This window comes from Acomys minous, assembly GCF_964271855.1.
Source record: "Acomys minous genome assembly, chromosome: 5".
Lineage (NCBI taxonomy): Eukaryota > Metazoa > Chordata > Mammalia > Rodentia > Muridae > Acomys > Acomys minous.
Window position 1 is genome coordinate 30,936,735 of NC_140494.1, and position 18,066 is coordinate 30,954,800.

The following is an 18,066-nucleotide window of genomic DNA, read 5'->3' on the forward strand; positions in this document are numbered from 1 at the left end:
CAGGAGGTAGCAGAGCTGGCCTGCCTCTCACACTCTTAATGCACATCTCTGCCTCAAATAAACATGTGCCCTATATAAAGCCGTATTGACTGGAGCCACCCCAGCTTGTGCTTCTCTGTTATTTTATTTATCTATTTATTTTTAAAGAAGTAGGTGGTATAGTATAGCTACTCAAGGCCTTCTCACACAGGCAAGGATTCTATTAATGAGCCCTCCTCAGCCCTCTCCTCCATCCTTAGCCATGGCAGCTGAAGCCTCAGCGTGCCCTTGGCTGGCTTCCTGTTCCACACTCAAGACCCTGGGCTGTGCATGCTGCCCCAAGCCCAACCTATGACCTCATCCAGCTGTGACTCTAAGAGCTGCACTAGGTTCCTTTATGCAGAAAGGAGGAAATCTCAACTGTCAAAGCTGTAGCAATAGGTCAAACAGTGGCAGGATCATTTCAACATTAAAGTGAAATGGGGCTCTTATGTCCTACACTGGTCCTCACCTTTTGTCTTCTGGAACACTCTCCAACAGCACTTGAAGGAAATCCTGGAATAAGAAGAAAGCAAACCATTAAAGCTATCTACCAGTAAGTACCTGCCCACTGTGCCAGCAACCAGGCATCAACTGATCAATTTACCGAGGGCTCAATCTCAAAGTAAAAGAACTGTGCCCTTCACGTTCCCTGGCCTCCCTCATCATGATGGCTTCCTTAGTCTGTACTGAACAATATCAACTCATACAGGCTTTTAACCAACCTGCAACACACTTGCAATGCTCTGAAAAGCCACCAAACTCGAAAGGGGAGAAGCCAGCCAAGGGACAAAGATGGCCCTAGTCTGGACCTCGCAGTCCCTTCTCCTCTACTGTGTCCGTGCAGACACAGGACATCTACAGTGTTTACACCAGGGTACCATGCCACGACTTACACCGTTCCCCAAGCCACTTTCTTTTATTGTGAAAATGTTCAAATAAAGAGCAAAATAGAATAACTGACCACCCTGTACAAATCAGCAAGCTAACCTGCTTGCCCTACCCACCCCTGCCTTGCCCTACCCATCCCTGCCTGGCCCTACCCACCCCTGCCTGGCCCTACCCACCCCTGCCTGGCCCTACCCACCCCTGCCTGGCCCTACCCACCCCTGCCTTGCCCTACCCACCCCTGCCTGGCCCTACCCACCCCTGCCTGGCCCTACCCACCCCTGCCTGGCCCTACCCACCCCTGCCTTGCCCTACCCACCCCTGCCTGGCCCTACCCATCCCTGCCTGGCCCTACCCGTCCCTGCCTGGCCCTACCCGTCCCTGCCTTGCCCTACCCATCCCTGCCTTGCCCTACCCATTCCAAACATCGCATAATGTTATTCATAAATGATTTTGTAAACGTCTCTAACATAAAAGGACTCTGCCAAGAATAACCACAACATCACAGACCTAAAAGTTCAAATACAAATGCTCATTCGTATTTAATTTTATTGTGGCCAACTTTTCAGGTCAACTAATTCTGTAATCCTCGCTGGGTCTTAACTAGCGTTGTCAGATATAGGACATTCAGTTATACTGGGAGGATAAATACGCTAAAGATGATTGTTTATTTAAAGTTAAGGCTTAACTGGGCTTTTCTGTTCCTTTTTTACTAAATGTGAACTCCTGTGGTCAGCTTCTCATCATCTGGATGTCAGATGGGTTGGATGACACAAAGGGAGAAAGCAAGCAAGCACCAAATCTAACATTCTTCTAATTAATGACATTAAATAACAACTAGGACCTACACTGGAGGGAGTTTTCCTTGTTTTTAACCTTTTGCTTTTAAAGTGTAGAATCTTTCAGTGTGTTAGTATTACATACTATTCTTTTAATGCAGAAATGAGTACTTTTTTATGTTTTTGTAAGTGTATACAGCCAATTTTGGTTTTGAGACAGTCCGGGCTGATTCTCCAGATCCAGCCTCCTGTGGGTTGGTACAGCGTACAGAAGTGAGCTACAATGCCTGGCTATCTCTGAAGAGATAAAGAAGAGAAAATAAACTTTTAAGACAGGCATGGTGGTACATGACTGTTGATTCTCTTACTCAGGAGGCTGGGGCAGGAGGATCAGTTAAAGCTTGGGGTCAGCATGGGAATCCCTGTGTGTTTTTTTTTTTTTAAAGCACAGCATTCATATATAAAATTCAGACACACACACACACACACACACATACATTTAAAAAACTAGAAGGTAATGGGGGAGTCCAGGTGAGCACACGCTCAGGGCAGGGGATGGGAGGGGCAGCCCAGACCAAGCTTTGCAACACTGATGTGACCGCACAGAAAGAGCGGCCTGCACGGCAGTGCATGTGCGCAGCAAGGTGTGCCTTCTCCGTCATCACACTGAGTCCAGCCGGCACTGATGAGCAGTGCAGCCGGCACCACTCTGTGGGCAGGTGGGTGGTCTATCTTTCCAGAGTGAAAGTTCCTCAAGAAAAGGACTGATGAAAGATTTCTCTCACATCACTGGGACTAAAATCCCTGACACAGACACTAAATGGAGGACAGGCTTACGCTGCTTCACAACTTCCGAGCCTATTCTGACATGGTAGCTGCAGAGGCCCCACCAGTGTGGCTGTTCTTATGTTGCTGAGAAGGAGCAGGAAGCAAGGGCCAGATCCAGGATAGGTACGCTGTGCAAAGCCCACTCCTGCCTGGAGCCTGCTTCTACCAGCCAGGCGCCAACTCCTAAACATTGCCACCACTTGGAGACTCTAACCCAAAACCTGGAAATGGAGGCAGAGAAATAGTGGTTGGAGGCAGCAGCCCTGGATTGTTTACTGCCTCACAAATGTACCTACAGAGGAAATATTAAAAACAAAAACACTTCAAGAAAAAAAAGACTAGTGCTTAGAATGTGAGCAATTACTTTCCCTGTAAGGTTCCTTCGCGTGGGGTGGGGTTTGTATGCTTGTGCATGTGGAGACCAGGGGTCAGCTTGGGGTGTCCTTCCTCAGCAGCACCCACTGTGTTGGGAGTACGTCTCTCACTTGGCCTCCTACTATCTACTAGGCTCAGCTGGCTGGTCAGCAGTCTCCCAGAATCTGTCTCTGCTGAATTCTAGGATGACAACAGGATGTGCCATCACACCTGGCTTTCACACGTGGGCTCTGGGGACAAGCCTGGGTAGTCATGCTTGGACACAAACAGTGGCTTCAGGGTCTTAAAGTTATTATTTTTAAGATTTTAAAACTTACTGGGACTAAGGAAACAGGTCAGTAGTAGAGTATTCACCTATTATTTAAAAAAACATTTTTGCAAAATTTTGCATTTATTTATCACGATCTAATTAATAGACCCCTTTGTAAATTACTATATTAGTGAATCACTCACTTATTGACAAGATTTTGGTTCTTAAAAATGCAAGAACTGTAATTATATAATTATAACTTCTTACTAATTTCACCCCATTATGTCTGTATAGTACCTACAAACTTATCTCCTATTTTCCTAGTAATTTATGTTCAATTATGTGGGGTGGGAAGAATTTAATTGCTTGAGAAGCAGGAAACTCAGAGTTAACCTTAATTCTACCCTTCACATTTTCAAGTTACAACTGGCTCCACAGCCCCTCCCCTAAGGTAGAATCTGGAATTCTGGGTAGATATAGAGTAGTGAATAAGGTCCCTATGAAAACCCTCTCCTCTTGCCCCTTTAGTGTTTTTTTTTTAATTTCTTTTTATTTATTTATTTTTAAAATATTTTATTAATTTATTCATATTACATCTCAATTGTTATCCCATCCCTTGTGTCCTCCCATTCCTCTCTCCCTCCCATTTCCCCTTACTCCCCTCCCCTATGACTGTGACTGAGGGGGACCACCTCCCCCTGTATATGCTCATAAGGTATCAAGTCTCGATACCCTTTAGTGTTTTAAGAACAGTGTCTTGCCTCCTAGTTGCCGTGCTGGAGCGTCTGCCAGTTCCTGCTTCCAAGCTTTGATTGGAGCAGCTCAGCAGCTAGCTGGAGGCCGCAACCAGTGTCAAAGATCACACGGAACACGCTGGGCATCTCCACGATGTCCCCTGAGTCTTGCCATGTGTGTCCTGCACTCTGTCCTGGGCTCCGGCCCCCTAGAGACACTTGTTACTCACCTCAAGTCTCCAAAGCATCTATAGCCAGAACTGACCCAGTTGGTTCCTCTTACTCCTTTTAAAGACCCAAATCTAACCACAGAGCACTAGCTTTCCTGCTTCCTCTTGCAGGCTGCCATTGCCCTGGGTGAGTCCTTCCCAAGCCACGGTCTGCTGAAACATAAAGAGGCGCACCCATGGGAAGCTATCTTCCCTATCTCCTCCGCTCCCTTCTGAGGTCTGAGGAAGCTAGACCTTAGAGTTGGACCAGGAGTGCCCCTGACAACAGCAGGGGTCCCACTGGGATGAAGCCTGCAGGAGAAGGTCACTGTGATCCAGGAAGGAGGACAGCAGGAGGGTGGCAGACTAGCAACACTGAAATCCTGGCAGCAGGAGTTGAAAGGGGGAAAGGAAGCTGAGCAAAGAATAACTAGGTGACAGGGTAAACAAAAACACAATCCACACAAGTCATGTAAGTTATTTTAATAATAGTAATAAAAAAGAGCAAGCCAACAGCCACCAAATAAGGACAGCCTCCCAGCATAAACTTCAGAGAGAAGCCAGGGACAGGACATAATTCTGCCAGTTTCTAGCTGGCATGCTGCACCTTTCCAACTCTCAGGCTTAGAAATTGAGATGAGAGTGAATTTCCCAAATACCACAAATTAACAAATAGCTACATATTTTCAAAGAGATAGGGACTTATCTTTCCTCTTTCCTAGCTGTGGAGTGCCCAGAGAAATGCACAGACGTAAGAAATAAGCCACCAAGGACAAGAGCTATGAACATCAGCAGAGGTGTCCAGATGCCATTTTGATCTGAAGAGCAACAGAGACAACACATGTACACTGGTCATGAGGGGTAGTAGCAACAGTTCAGCAGGCAAAGCCTTCCAACAAATGCTGTAGACAATTACTGCCGCTCTTCACCCCACCCCCAACCCAATAGCCACCTATCAGACTACAGAGGGGTTGGAAAACAAGTCTAAGGTGAGTTGGGAAAGGAACCGGAGGTAATACTCCAACACACATGAGAATAAATAAAAGGCCAGGGCAGGCCAGCCTAGGCTGAGAGAGTGAGGCAGCCATGAAAACAAATACACCCATAGGAAGAGGGGCAGAGAGAAACTAACGGACAAAGAACTCAGTCCTGAAGAAAACATATCCCAAGGAGCAGAGGACAATTCTCTACAAGTGTTTTACACTAAGAAAGAAAGAAAACAACAACAACAACAAGTAGAAACAATAATAAAAATGAGAACAAAAATTCATCAAAATGAAAGGCCGGAGATGACAAAAATACAAAGTGAAAAGAAAAGAGATGCTAATTTCAGGAAAGAAAACAAAGGACCAGGATAACACATTTCAATAATAATAATAATAATAATAATAATAATAATAATAATAATAATTATTATTATTATTATTATTATTATGCACAAAGAACACTAGGAAATGACATCATTGCTGATGATACAGTTTGGTTGGTGAGTGCTGGTATAGTGATGCATGCCTGCAATTCGAGCTCTTATAAGGTGGAGGCAGATTAGAAGTTCAAGGTTGCCACAGTCACATTAGAAGTTTGAGGACAGCCTGGCCTGAGACTATCTCAAAGGAAAAAGGAAAAGGAAAAGAAAAAAAAAGGCTACTTAACAGTAAAGAGATGCTTGAAGAAAAACAGGCTATAAAGATGAGAAAGATGAAAACAATTATCTAATGATGTATGCACAGCAACCTGAAAAATCAGAATGTGACCAAAGTTAAGCCACGCATGGCGATGCAGGCCTGTTCTTTTCAGTACTGAGGAGGCTGAGGTAGGAGGATCACAAATTCAATGCTACATAGGAAGATCCTTGCCTCAAAACACAAAGCAAAGCAAAGCCTACTTGAGACAACTGCACTGAAGGATAGACTCTAAGACTGAAAGTACAGTGTTTTTTTTTTCAGGAAGAAAGAATGATGCAGTCACACGCCTCAGGGCCAGTGAGATGGCTCAGCAGGTGAAGAAGCTAATCTCCAAGACTTAGGGACCAACTTTAACACACAAGACCTACGAGGGGGAAGGCAAGAATAGACTCCCACAACAGTTCTGTGAACTCCACATCTGTACCAGAACACAAACATGCGCGCGCGCGCACACACACACACACACACACACAGACACACACACACACACACACACACACACTCCCCCCCCCCCAGCCCCTGGGCCCATGTTAAACAATTCTTTGAAAGAATCATGCATATCCACTCATTTTTAATTAAATCACTGAGTTCAAGATAAAGATTTCTAGGGCTAGAGAGATGGCTCAGAGGTTAAGAGCACTGACTGTTCTTACAGAGGATGCAGGCTCAATTCCCAGCACCCACGTGGCAGTTCACAACTGTCTGTAACTCCAGTTTCAGGGGACCCAGCACCTTCACACAGACATATATGCAGGCCAAACATCACAACACATAAAACAAAAATAAATAAAAATTTAAAAATATAAAGATTTTTTCTACCACCTAAGTGATATAAACAGGGAAAAGCAGGCCACTTTCAAAAGTTTCACAGGAGTGATTAACACTAGAAGGCAGTTGAGCAATGTCTATCAAGTTCCAAGGAATGACTACGTGGCCCAGGGAAATTTAAGCCTAGCTATTTTGTGATTCCAACACAGACAAGAGGCATGCATTCCCCAACAGCAAGAACTCAGAAACCACACAGCCTGAGAAGCTGCAACTTGAACATCAATTTGATAATGAAATTGAGCCAACAAAAAGCGGTATCAAAGTAAAATATTCATGGCTCTAAAAGCCTGCATAATGGTGGCGAATACTAAAATCTCTCATGTTGGCAAAGCAAAGCGTAACGATGCAACAGTAACAACAAAACATGGGAACTGGGGAGAGAACAGAAGCACAGAATCGCCTATTCCCTCTTTTTTTAGGAAAAATTTTAGCTTCTGGTTTTGTCTTTTGAGATAAGTCTGATCCTGCCCTTGGCTGGCCTAGAACTTGCTTTGTTACCAGACTGGACTGAAACTCAGGGAGTCACAGCAGTGCGCCTCCTCTTCCCCAGGGACACTACAGTACCATATTTGTAGTGATGCTTCTTATTGGCATTATCTAGCAAAAGCCCTCTCACAGTATTATGAACTTAGAAGGTTCATGTTAGTTTCCTTTTTCACTAAACTTGGGTACAAGAAACCATAAAGGCAATGCAAGCCAGGTATGGGGATGTCCACTGGTAATCTTAGCATTTAGGAGGCTAGCCTGAGCTAAAGAATAACACTTGTCTCAAAAAAAAAAAAATCAAGCAAAGCAAAATAAAACAAGAACAAGAAAAAGCAGAAAGCAACACAAGTTGACAAGTACACAGGGAAATCAGAGAGCACGTGAAGGTAGGTGACCCTGAAGAACAGTGGGGAGGGATTCAGAAATTTTGATCAAAGAATTAGCCTTATCATGGCTGGAAAGCCATCTCAGCTGCCCACACACATGGCAGGTAAACACAAGAGCCTGAGTTCAGATGCCCAGCAGCCATATAAAGAGCCAGCATAGAAAGATGAAATGCTCCAGAGATACATGCTTGTTGCAGTGAGTGGGGCTTAACCTACCAAGCTGGACACTACAGAGGAAGTTGTATTCTCTCTATATTTACCATAAATTTTGAGCAAACTGTAACTTTTCAGGAGGTCCCTCAGCTGGCCAGTGGTGGGCAATGGCACTTGACACTGAGCCTAATGATCAGTTCAATCTTGACCCGCATGAGAAAAGGGGAGAATATGTTGTTCTCTGATGTACACACACACACACACACGTGATTAAAGAATGATATTCAACAGAATGAGTCACGGTTTTTTGTTGTTGTCTTTGGGGATTATGTGGTGTGTGTGTGTGTGTGTTATGCACATGTATGTAGAGGCCACAGTGTTTGGTGTCCTTGTTCCCTGCAGGTAGGGTTTCTCCCTAAACCTGGGTCTTGTTTTCCTCTGCTGGACTATGGCCAGTAGGTCCCAGTGATCCCCCTGCCTCAGTGAGCTCTCAGCACTGTGGGACCACAGATTGCCGTGTGGCTGCTGGGACGTGAACTCAGTTTTCATGCTTACACAGCAAGTGCTCTGAGCTGTTGGCCAGGACGACACTGAGGCTGACACATCAGAAGGAGATGCACTTGCACAGATGTTTGAACAGGCCTGTTTGGTTTTATAAGGTCACTCAGTACACACCTGTCTTCATGACAGTGAACAGCCTGAAGCTACAGCAGGCCCCTATACTACAGGAGCTCACACTCCCTGAACATACATCCCTCAAGTCCACATCACTAATGTCCTCTCTCTCCCAGTAAATTCTCTACCTTCCAGCGCTGACATAACCCAAGCCCCTCCAGGTGTTCTGTGAGTCCACCAGGATCCCATGAGTTACCTGGGAAAGAATCAACTGCCCATGAAATAGGTGCACAAATTTTCTTAAAACTTTGATATAAGCTTCTTCTCCAAGTGTTCTGGCTAGGAACCGAAGAAGGAAGTAACCCTAGGAGAAGAAAGAAGACAACAAAATGGGGTCGAGGTCATCACACTTGCTCAGAGGCTCCAGGTCAAGGCACTAGTACATGCAGCATGCCATCCTCTCTGGCCCAGGGAGGCCAGGCTTGTTCATGCCATCACTGCCTCGGCCTGCACTCTGCAATGGAGAGGTCCATGGTGCCTTCTGATCTAGTCTCTGCTCACCTGAAGGAGTGACTGGCTTCCTCAGGTCTGGTCCTTCTGGAAATGGCCATGTCTATAAGCTTTTACTGGGTTAGCCTGTAAGTACTCAGTCTGCGTCCACTGAGATGCTGTGACAGAGGTGGAGACCCTTTCTTTCTTTTTGCCTCAACCATGTAACTCCTCTTGCTCAGCTGTATGGCCTCAGGAGTGCTGTCCTGTAGCAAATGGCTGCAGCCATCAGGCACACTTACCTTTAAGTAATGAACCTGCATGAAGCCCTTCTCTGGATTGAGTCCATGTTTGACAACCGAGGCACCAGAAGCACTCACGTGGCCGGTCTCCTCTTTGTTGGGCCTAAAACAACACAGTGGTCCCTTGTATAAGCACAGTGCATGCATCTGCCACTTAGACCCTGACCTCTCATCGCTTGTTTTCAGACCTGTGTCACTGCGCCATCCTTCAGCTCAACAGTTCCAGGGGTAACTGAAAACAGTCTACATATAAATTCACACACTCAGCGACAAGGATTTATACTCAGGTCTGGAAAGCTGAGGCTGGCCATTGGCAATGTTTTATAGCACCTTATCCAAGATGGAAGCCTGCCAGTCCCTCCAGGAATCTTTTTTTTTTTTTTTTAGAAATTTCTTCTTATTTATTTATTTATTATTTTTATTGTTGTTGTTTTTTGAGACAAGGTCTCTCTGTGTAGCCTTGGCTGTCCTGGACTCACTTTGTAGAACAGGCTGGCCTCGAACTCACAGCGATCCACTTGCCTTTGCCTCCTAAGTGCTGGGATTAAAGGCGTGCGCCACCATGCCAAGCCCCTCCAGAAATCTTAAGCTTCAATATCAATTATTTATCAGTGTAAACTCTTTCTTGGTGTGGAAACTGGGCTCAGAGATATAGTGCCAGATGTAGCTCACTTGGGAGAATTATGAGAAAAAGAAAGAGAAAGAGAGGCAGAGACAGAGACAGAGACAGAGACAGAGAGAGAGTTAATTGTAAAAACCCCATCTCAGGACCTATTGCATGCTGAAATCACTTGAGGAGCACAGCAACAGCACAGGAAAGGTCCTAGAAGCTCTTGTTTGGGGGACAGGCAGGGATATTAGTGATCACATACTCATTTCACAAATGAGGTCTGCACCCAGGGTGTGATGCTCTGTTGTAGGGTTTTGGTGACTCGGAGACTAAAATCCTGCCTCGTTTTCCACAAGGGAACTTTCCACCCCCCTGCTCAGCTTTCCTGAAATGCCATAGATCCTTTGAGTCTTCACACAGCGACAGCTTCAAGAACAGCTAAGATCAAAATCAGTGACAGAAGATATGCTAGCTTCTGAGCCTCCTGGACAAACACTAAAGAACGTGTGTGTGTGTGTGTGTGTGTGTGTGTGTGTTAATGCCAGGTAAGGGGAGGAATGATAAGAAGGCCAACACAGAAGGGTGGGGCTTCGTTTGGAAAGGTGGGGAAGCCGAGTGCCTCGCACAATGCTTTGGGATCTGAGCAAGATGGTTTATTATCAACCTTTCCTCTTTGTCTTCTTTTGTGACTGCTGAGATAGAGGTCAGGCTGGCTCAGAACCCATTTTGTTGACAGGGCTTCCTCTGTCTTCCTCAGGAGGCCTGCTCAGGGGGACGCACCGCACCCAACCTGACCTCTCTTCTTGTCTGCTACTCACTAGAAGGCTGGAGAAGCCCTCAGACCTAAATCTATTAACTGGTGAAGCGGAAGTGATTCTGCTTCCACCTCTAGGTCTTATACTAACCCCTTAACAAGGGCTGTGAGTTATAATAATTAATTCTTCAATCTAAAAGATTTTTTTTTTCTGAGACGGGGTTTCTCTGTGTAGCCTTGGCTGTCCTGTACTCTCTTTGTAGACCAGGCTGGCCTTTAACTCACAGAGATCTGCCTGCCCAAGTGCTGATATTGCAGGTGTATGCCACCACACCCAGCTTCATAAAAAGATATTCTAACTGCTTTACATAGGAATCCCTTAACAAGTCTTAGTGGAATATCCTGGAACACAAGGCTCTAAACTAGCGGAGCCTGAAGCAAAAGCAGTGAGAATGAGCAGCCGTGGGAACTGACCTCCCACTTTCAGCTTGTCTCCTGCATCCTGGCTGACTCACGCCAATGCACTCTTGGGTCACCCAGCCCTTTCCTCTTCATGAGTCCACTGACACACGTCAGCTCAGGCCTTGGCCTCTGCTTTCAAGCCCATATGACTATTTGAATGAGGAAAGCCACAAGAGCTTTGCCAGGAAAATCCCTCCCCATAGTCTTAGGGAAGAACAGCTTCTCAAGGCCAGGCTTCCTAGCCCCAGTGGTGAAAAATGTGCTACAAGGTTCTTGAGCTCTTGAGCTCATAACAGAGACTATGAAAGGGAAGCAGACAGCGATGCAGCTCTCTGTTCATAGGCTGGCTTCCAGCTCCAGTTCCCAATGACACCTTTAATGGCAGTCTTTCCCTCTGTCAAACAATACCTTCCATAAAACACCCTTCTCACAATTTCTTCTCTCCTCCTCTCCAAAGGAACAGTTATTTGGGAAGGCCCTTTCTTTACAGTGACCCTAGTTGGCACACCTCAGAGATTCCTGTGAGAATGGACACAGGGGTAGGGCAGCCAGGGCACAGGCAAGCTCTGTGAGACTCAGGAGGTGGTTTTCATGAGCAAAGACACTCCATGAGCAGAGACCATGAGATTCTCATAGTGCCAGCTCTATGCAGAGACAGAAGAGGAAAAGAAGGAACCAAATCCAGGCTCTCCCCTCACAGTCACACCCAGCAGGACCACAGAAAGTTGAACCGTCCACCTCTGCTCCCTGGAATGCCAGAACCCAGCAACCCTGACCTCTGGCTCTAGATGGGAGCAGCAGGCACCTCAAGGAGGGTGAAAGAGGCTAAAATAAAGATTTCTGAGATGATCACAGACTATTTCTTTGTGGCTTAATATGTGAGTCCTTGGAGCAATCTAGCAAAGATGTGTGCATTTTATTACATGTGTTTTATTTCAATTTAAAAAGTTAAGGAGCCAGAGGCAGAGGCAGGTGGATCTCTATGAGTTCAAGGCCAGCCTGGTCTACAAAATGAGTCCAGGACAGCCAAGGCTAAGAGAAACTCTGTCTCATAAAACAAACAAACAAACCAAGAAAGTCAAGGAAAAGGTGAGTTCTGATGAATGTCTGAGATCCTAGTATCTTAGAGGCTTAGAGCAGAAAGGAAGTGTGAGGTCAGCCAGAGCTACAAAGTGAAATTTGTCTCAACATAACCCAATCAAATAAATGAAATCCCAAAAAAGAAAGTTAAGAAAAATATATGCAAATAAAATGGCACCTACTTTCCCCTCAGGTCAGGAGACATCAGAGAGATTTTTGCTGCTTTTGGAGTGCAGTGGCTGGGGGTGGGGCTTAGGTGGAAGCTTTTGCTCCTCTTACAGCAGAGAGCTCTAACTACTACTGTACTTCTGCCTACAGATGACAGAGGAGGCTGTAGCAGCCACCTTGCAACCATGAGGCACCAAGTCAGTGCACCCAGAGAGTAGAGGAGAGTAAAACAAGGCAAACCTTCTCCATGGTATAACAAGCCCCATGGTAGCCACTGCCTGCCTTCTGGCTGCGTCGTGTGTAAGAAGCATAAGCACTAAGTGTTGAGGTCACTTTCCCTTTAAGCCCATTATCCATACCCATTTTCACAGGATGGATGGGAGCTGGAGCAGCACTACTGGCAACATGGCCCGGGTAAAGACCCGATGTCTGTGCATGCGCTCCTCTGTGCTCCTCTGCATGTGTCCTCCTCCCTTACAGAACCTGATGAAGAAATGGTTGTGAGGATGTCCATTAGGAGCTGAAGGGCACGGAGCCTGGAGAAGAAGTCAAAGCTGGTCATTGGCCAGTGAGATCCCAGGCGCAGGCTGTACGTACTTCAGGGCTTCCTCAAGAGATAGACCCGTACCCGGCTATGCAAAATCCTCAGGAGAGAGCCAGAGATGCATCATTTTCCTCCTTGAAAGACTTATTTTCTCACTGCAAAGTCTATGATGAAGTTCACATAACTAAAGCTGTGGTGTAAAAGCAAAGTGTTGGCCATGTTGCAGCCGGCAGACTCCAGTTTACTCCTTGCCTGACATGCATGGAATGTGGGTGATCAAGTTTCCAAGGTCCTCTCGGCTCAAACGCTCTTGGTTTCTGTTGTGCCTGGCACAGCATACCGCAACTGAGGTGAACATGACCTTCTCGTCTCTTCCCTGCCTCTCCTGCACACTCACAGAAGCCAGCTGGATATTCCCTGAGTGATGTGGTATCTGACAAATAGGGATGCCATGTAAAAGGAGGTGCCTTAAAAAGGTCTGGCCCTTCTCAGCTACGACCAAGGGTGAAATTAGAGGAACTACCTCTGTGAGGCAGTTAGGTGTCAGTTCTATCTGCCCTGCTCGGCTCACACACATCTTTTGCCAGCATGCCCTCCTGTGCCTGTGGATGCCAGTGGCCTCTATATGCTCACGGGTCCCTGCTTGTCAAAGGTAACCACCTCAACAAGAAGCAGAGCTTCATTTACACCCTAACAATGAGGTAGGGAAACTGTTCAAATAGAAACTAGCTACTAGGTACCATCTGAATTCCACGGGTGTATGCTGCCGAGGCACTTACCCACGGCCACCGCCGCCTCCACCATGTGCAGCCCCATGAAGCAGAGCACCCTCATCAGCAAAATCACGAGAGGGGGCTGCTGAGACGGCTCAGTACAAGCATGGGATGAGCCCCAGTACCTAAAGTACAAGGTGGAGCACGCCTGATAAACTGGCCAGAACAAGGAGATCCCGCCTCAATGCCTAAGGCACAGAGTGCTCAGCGAAGACACTTGACGGCAGCCTCTGGCCTCTGGAGGTATGCAAGTAGACAAGTACCCACATACTTGGTAATATATCAATACAGTGCACACAATACATACACAAGTGCACACAGGCAAAGGGGACAACAGCAGTGACTCTGGCACCTTAGTGGGCTGCAGTCCCCAGGAGAGCTGAGCCAGGGTTCCTGCGGGCCTTTAGTTAGTGCTGTACACAGCTACTGTATTCATTCTGATCCATACTCAGAATACCAGCTGGACCTTCCTCAGACAGGCCAACCCTTGGAAAGACAAAGCTGCCATTATGCCAGTAAGACACTGTTACTGGGATGGGCTGCAGGGTGGGGACACAAGACATTTCCTTAAGTCTAAAATTCTTCCAAAAAATAAAAACAGGACTGGCAAGAGATTGTGCAATTGCCAAAGTCCTAACTTCCTCAAGTCTCAAATTAAAGGGGAAAAATCCAAGTGCGGCATACCTGCTTACAATGTCAGTGCTAGGGACACAGAGAAAGGTGGATACCTAGGGTTTCCAAGCCCATTGGTCTAGCCAACTGGGCAAGCTCCAGGCTGCTGAGAGACTTAAAGACTTTAAGACTTTGTCTTAAAAACAAAACCTAACAACACACACACACACACACACACACACACACACACACACACACACACACACACACACACCTTAGCTGGTTCTTGCAGCCAGTGGGGGGAAGGGCAACTGATGAGGTGATGTGGGGTAGAAGGTGTTCACAGAATCATGAGCAACACATGAAAGAGAGGGACACTGCTAAAGGAGGCAAGGAGGAATAGTTGGCAAAACTGTGCAAATTCAAAGAAACAAACAAGTTTTGATAAGCTGGGTAGAAAGAGAGAAACTTCAAGAAAAAGTACTTGTCAGGTGGCACACATCTTTACCTGGGAGGTCAAAGCAGGTGGATATCTGTGGGTTAGAGGCCAGCCTGATTGACATTGTGAGTTTGGGGCTGCCAGGGCTATACAGAGAGACCCTAACTCAAACTAAATAAATTAATAAACTAAAGAGCAACCACATATCATCCCAGACCAAAACTACCACATGGTCAGAATGGCAACAGGTCTGAAATTTCCTGCAAGAAACAAAGCCCCAAACAGACCAAACACAAGATGCTTTGATGGTCTGAACAGGATCTCTGTCTCTGTCTCCATCTCTCTCTGTCTCTCTATCTCTATCTCTCTGTCTCTGCCTGCTGGCCTGTCTGTCTGTCTGTCTGTCTGTCTGTCTGTCTGTCTGTCTGTCTCTCTCTTCCTCTCCCCCTCTCCCCTCTCTACTCCAGCCCTCTATGTGTCTCTTCCTCTCTGTCTTTGTCTCTCCCTCTCTCCCCCTCTCCCTGTCTCTGGCTCCCTCTGTCTCTTTCTCTCCCCACCCTTCCTATCATTGTGTCTCTTTCTCTCTGTCTCTCATAAACAGTAATAAGAAAAAAAGAAAAAAAAACAGTAATAAGACAAAATTTTAAATTAAAAACTTAGAGGATGCAGAAAGCAAAAACAGAAGACCATTTCTGCATAGCATGGGGGGAAAGGTAAATGAAGTAGCCTCCATTCCTATTCTGTGAGGGAAGAGGGAGGTAAAGGCAGAGCTTGAACTCCATCAGCACACAGAACCCTGCCTGAGGTAAGGGGAAGGATGGCCCTAGCCTGACTCAGGAAGAACAGATGGCCTACAGGCGGGGTCCGCAGAAGACATTCCCCTGAGTGCAGAGGGCTGTGAACCCTCAGCGTATTGGAGGCAGGTGTGTGGGGCACACCTGCTTCCCAGCCTGACACACACCAGGATGCTCAGCTGGATGAGTGGCTGGAAGCTTGGGCAGAATTCTCAGTCTTGTTGGCAACTGCACCCTACTATGATCTTCCACATCTCATGCTGATTATAAATATCAAGTATTAAGACCCTTCCTTCTCACAGCACGGCCAGGGAAAGCAAAACCCAGAAACTAGCCAAATACCCAGTGATTGACAAATGCTCAATGCTAGTAGCAGAACATATTGCAGCCTGCACACAGCTTTTCAAAAGGGCCTTTGAGCATCAATAATGTATAAATATTGAGGATTCCATTTAGGGGAAAATGATATGCTGTGCTTTTTCATACAGGAATGATGGCTTTCATACCAACTATCTCCGCAGATATGTTGAGCACCAAAGGCTAGAAATGGCTTCTGGGTCTCATCCGGACCCAAGGTTGCCTAGTGCCTCCTGCTCTAATTTCATTTTCTATCTCTCCCTCAGATAATCACTGGTTAACTCAACTGGTATTCAGGGTTGTTGTGCAGGTAAATAATGGTCCCTGATTTCCATCAATCTTTTAAAGATTTCAGACTCATAAATTACCACTTTAAAAATGTGTAGTTGATGCTGCGCATGGTGGCTTATGCCTATAATCCCATCAGGAAAGAACAAAGCAAGAGGATTGCTGCAAGTCTGAGGTCATCCTGGGCTACAGAATGAATTTCAGGCCACCTGGAAAACACAGTGAAAACAAAAAAGCAAAAACCAGGAGCTAGAGAGGTGGCAGCTGTGAAGAGCACCTATTGTGCACTCATGAGGACTGGAGTTCAAATCCCAGCAAGCATACAGGAAGTCTGGCTGCTCCACACACTTGTATCCCCAGCTCTGAGGGGAACTGAGGTGGGTGGATTATTGGGGCATGTTGGCTTCCAGCTTAGCTGAGAAAACATGAGCAGCAGGTGCAGAGTGAGAGTTCTGGCAAAGGGATATATGGAGAGTGACAAAGGACAAACAATGACTTCTTATGGCCTCTATAGCCATGCATCTGTACCCCACGACACAACAAACAAACCAAGAAACGAACACGAAAACCTTAAAACCAAAGGCATATTGGTAGTGTTTAGTGCATCCATTAGGTAGTGTAACCATCACCTGTATCTAACTCCAGAACATTCTTTGCACTCCAGAAAGAAACACCTTACCACTGACAAGTCCTTTTCAGGACCTCAACCTTTGATATCATTAGTCTATGTATCTCTATAGATTTGCTTAGACAATTCACACACATGAGCTCATAAACACGTAGGCCTTCCTGAGGCATACTGTGTTAAAGGTTCATGTGACATGCTCTAGCACGTGTCGATACCTCGTTCATCCTTATTGTTGGTTAAAGATCCATTTCAGGGCTCTAGCACACTGTGTTTATCTGAAAGTCTCCAGGTGGGCATTCAGGTGGCTTCTGTTTTAGCTACTATTGCTGAGGGTAGAAGGAAAAGAGTTTCAGGCAGCAAGGCTGGGACTTTGAAAATGGACAGTTCTGTCTTGGCCAGAGGCCAGAGTGCTTAAGAGGGTGCTGGTTCCTATTCTTATTTTGCGTCTTTATTTTTCTTTGCACAGCTCTCTGGAAGCTACGCATCATCAGCTAGTTCACTAGTCCTGAGGGTACATGCCAAACTCCAGTCCAGACACCAGCATATAAAGGCACATGTTATAGAGACTGACCAGCCCAGCTCACCTTATCTTAGCCCACGAAAGCGTGACAAACTCCAGGAGTTCTCAGTCCAATCAATATGGTCGCCGCCGCCCTGTGGGTGTTCTGCACACTTGCTATCTGTAACATCCTCCTCCCTTAAGCATTCTTCTACAGCATCCATTTATGAAATTCATTCTTCCAGTTGGTCAAACAAAGGACCCAGAAACATCTGGGTCCTAGCATCCCACCCTCTGAGCTTGGCTGAGACAATCTCCACAGCACTAAGACCAACCTGCCTCAGTTCGCTACAAACAATGCTTCAGTAGAAACAGTTCAGACTGGAGAATCCTCAGGGAGAAGAGCCTCTGGGCATATCTGTGGGAGATTAAGTTGAACTGGGGCAGGAAGACGCACCTACCATCGGTGGGGCCATTTCCTGGCTGGGATGCAATGCTATATAAATGGAGAAGGAAACTAAGCAGCATCTGGGCATCACTTTCTGCTTCCTAGTTGTGGATATGGCATAGCCAGCTGCTTCGACTTCCCTGCACGATGGACTGTATTCTAGAGTTCTAAGCTAGAACTCTACATCAAGTTGCTTTTGTCAAGAGTATTTTACTGAAGTCTCACATGATATATACTCACTTATAATTGGGCACTAGCCCAAAAGGGATGCCCTACAAAAGTCTTCACTTACTAGGATATTGGGACAGATGTGAAGACTCTAGGTAAGAGAAATATAGGAGATAGGGAAATAGAAGGACCCAGAGGGTCCTAGAAACCTACAAGAAGAACATCGTGACAGGTGGATCAGAGCCCAGGGGAGTCTCAAACTATTGCACTAACCAAGGACAATACAATAGTAAACATTGAACCCCCTACTCTGATCTACCCAATGGATAGGACATTCTCCATAGTTATGTGGAGAGTGGGGATTGATTGTGACATGAACTCTGGTGCCCATATTTGACCACTTCCCCTTGGTGGGGA

The 18,066-nt window shown here is 46.1% G+C and overlaps 1 protein-coding gene across 14 annotated transcripts in view; it reads right to left on the reverse strand.

Annotated features, from left to right (window-relative positions):
* AOPEP (aminopeptidase O (putative)) overlaps positions 1 to 18,066 on the reverse strand; it is a 273,680-nt gene that overhangs the window by 91,719 nt on the left and 163,895 nt on the right. For 13 of the 14 annotated variants that reach the window (XR_014779644.1, XR_014779645.1, XR_014779646.1 and 10 more), the window contains 3 exons: positions 9,026 to 9,128; positions 8,491 to 8,598; positions 491 to 534 (listed from right to left, as the gene is read on the reverse strand). The exons of the other annotated variant lie outside the window; for it this stretch is intronic. Coding sequence is in view for 4 of the 13 variants with exons in the window: in XM_084784051.1 (XP_084640177.1) it covers positions 491 to 534; positions 8,491 to 8,598; positions 9,026 to 9,128 (255 nt within the window). In the remaining 9 variants the exon portion in view is untranslated. The remainder of the gene's footprint in view (positions 1 to 490; positions 535 to 8,490; positions 8,599 to 9,025; positions 9,129 to 18,066) is intronic. 14 annotated transcript variants of the gene reach the window in all.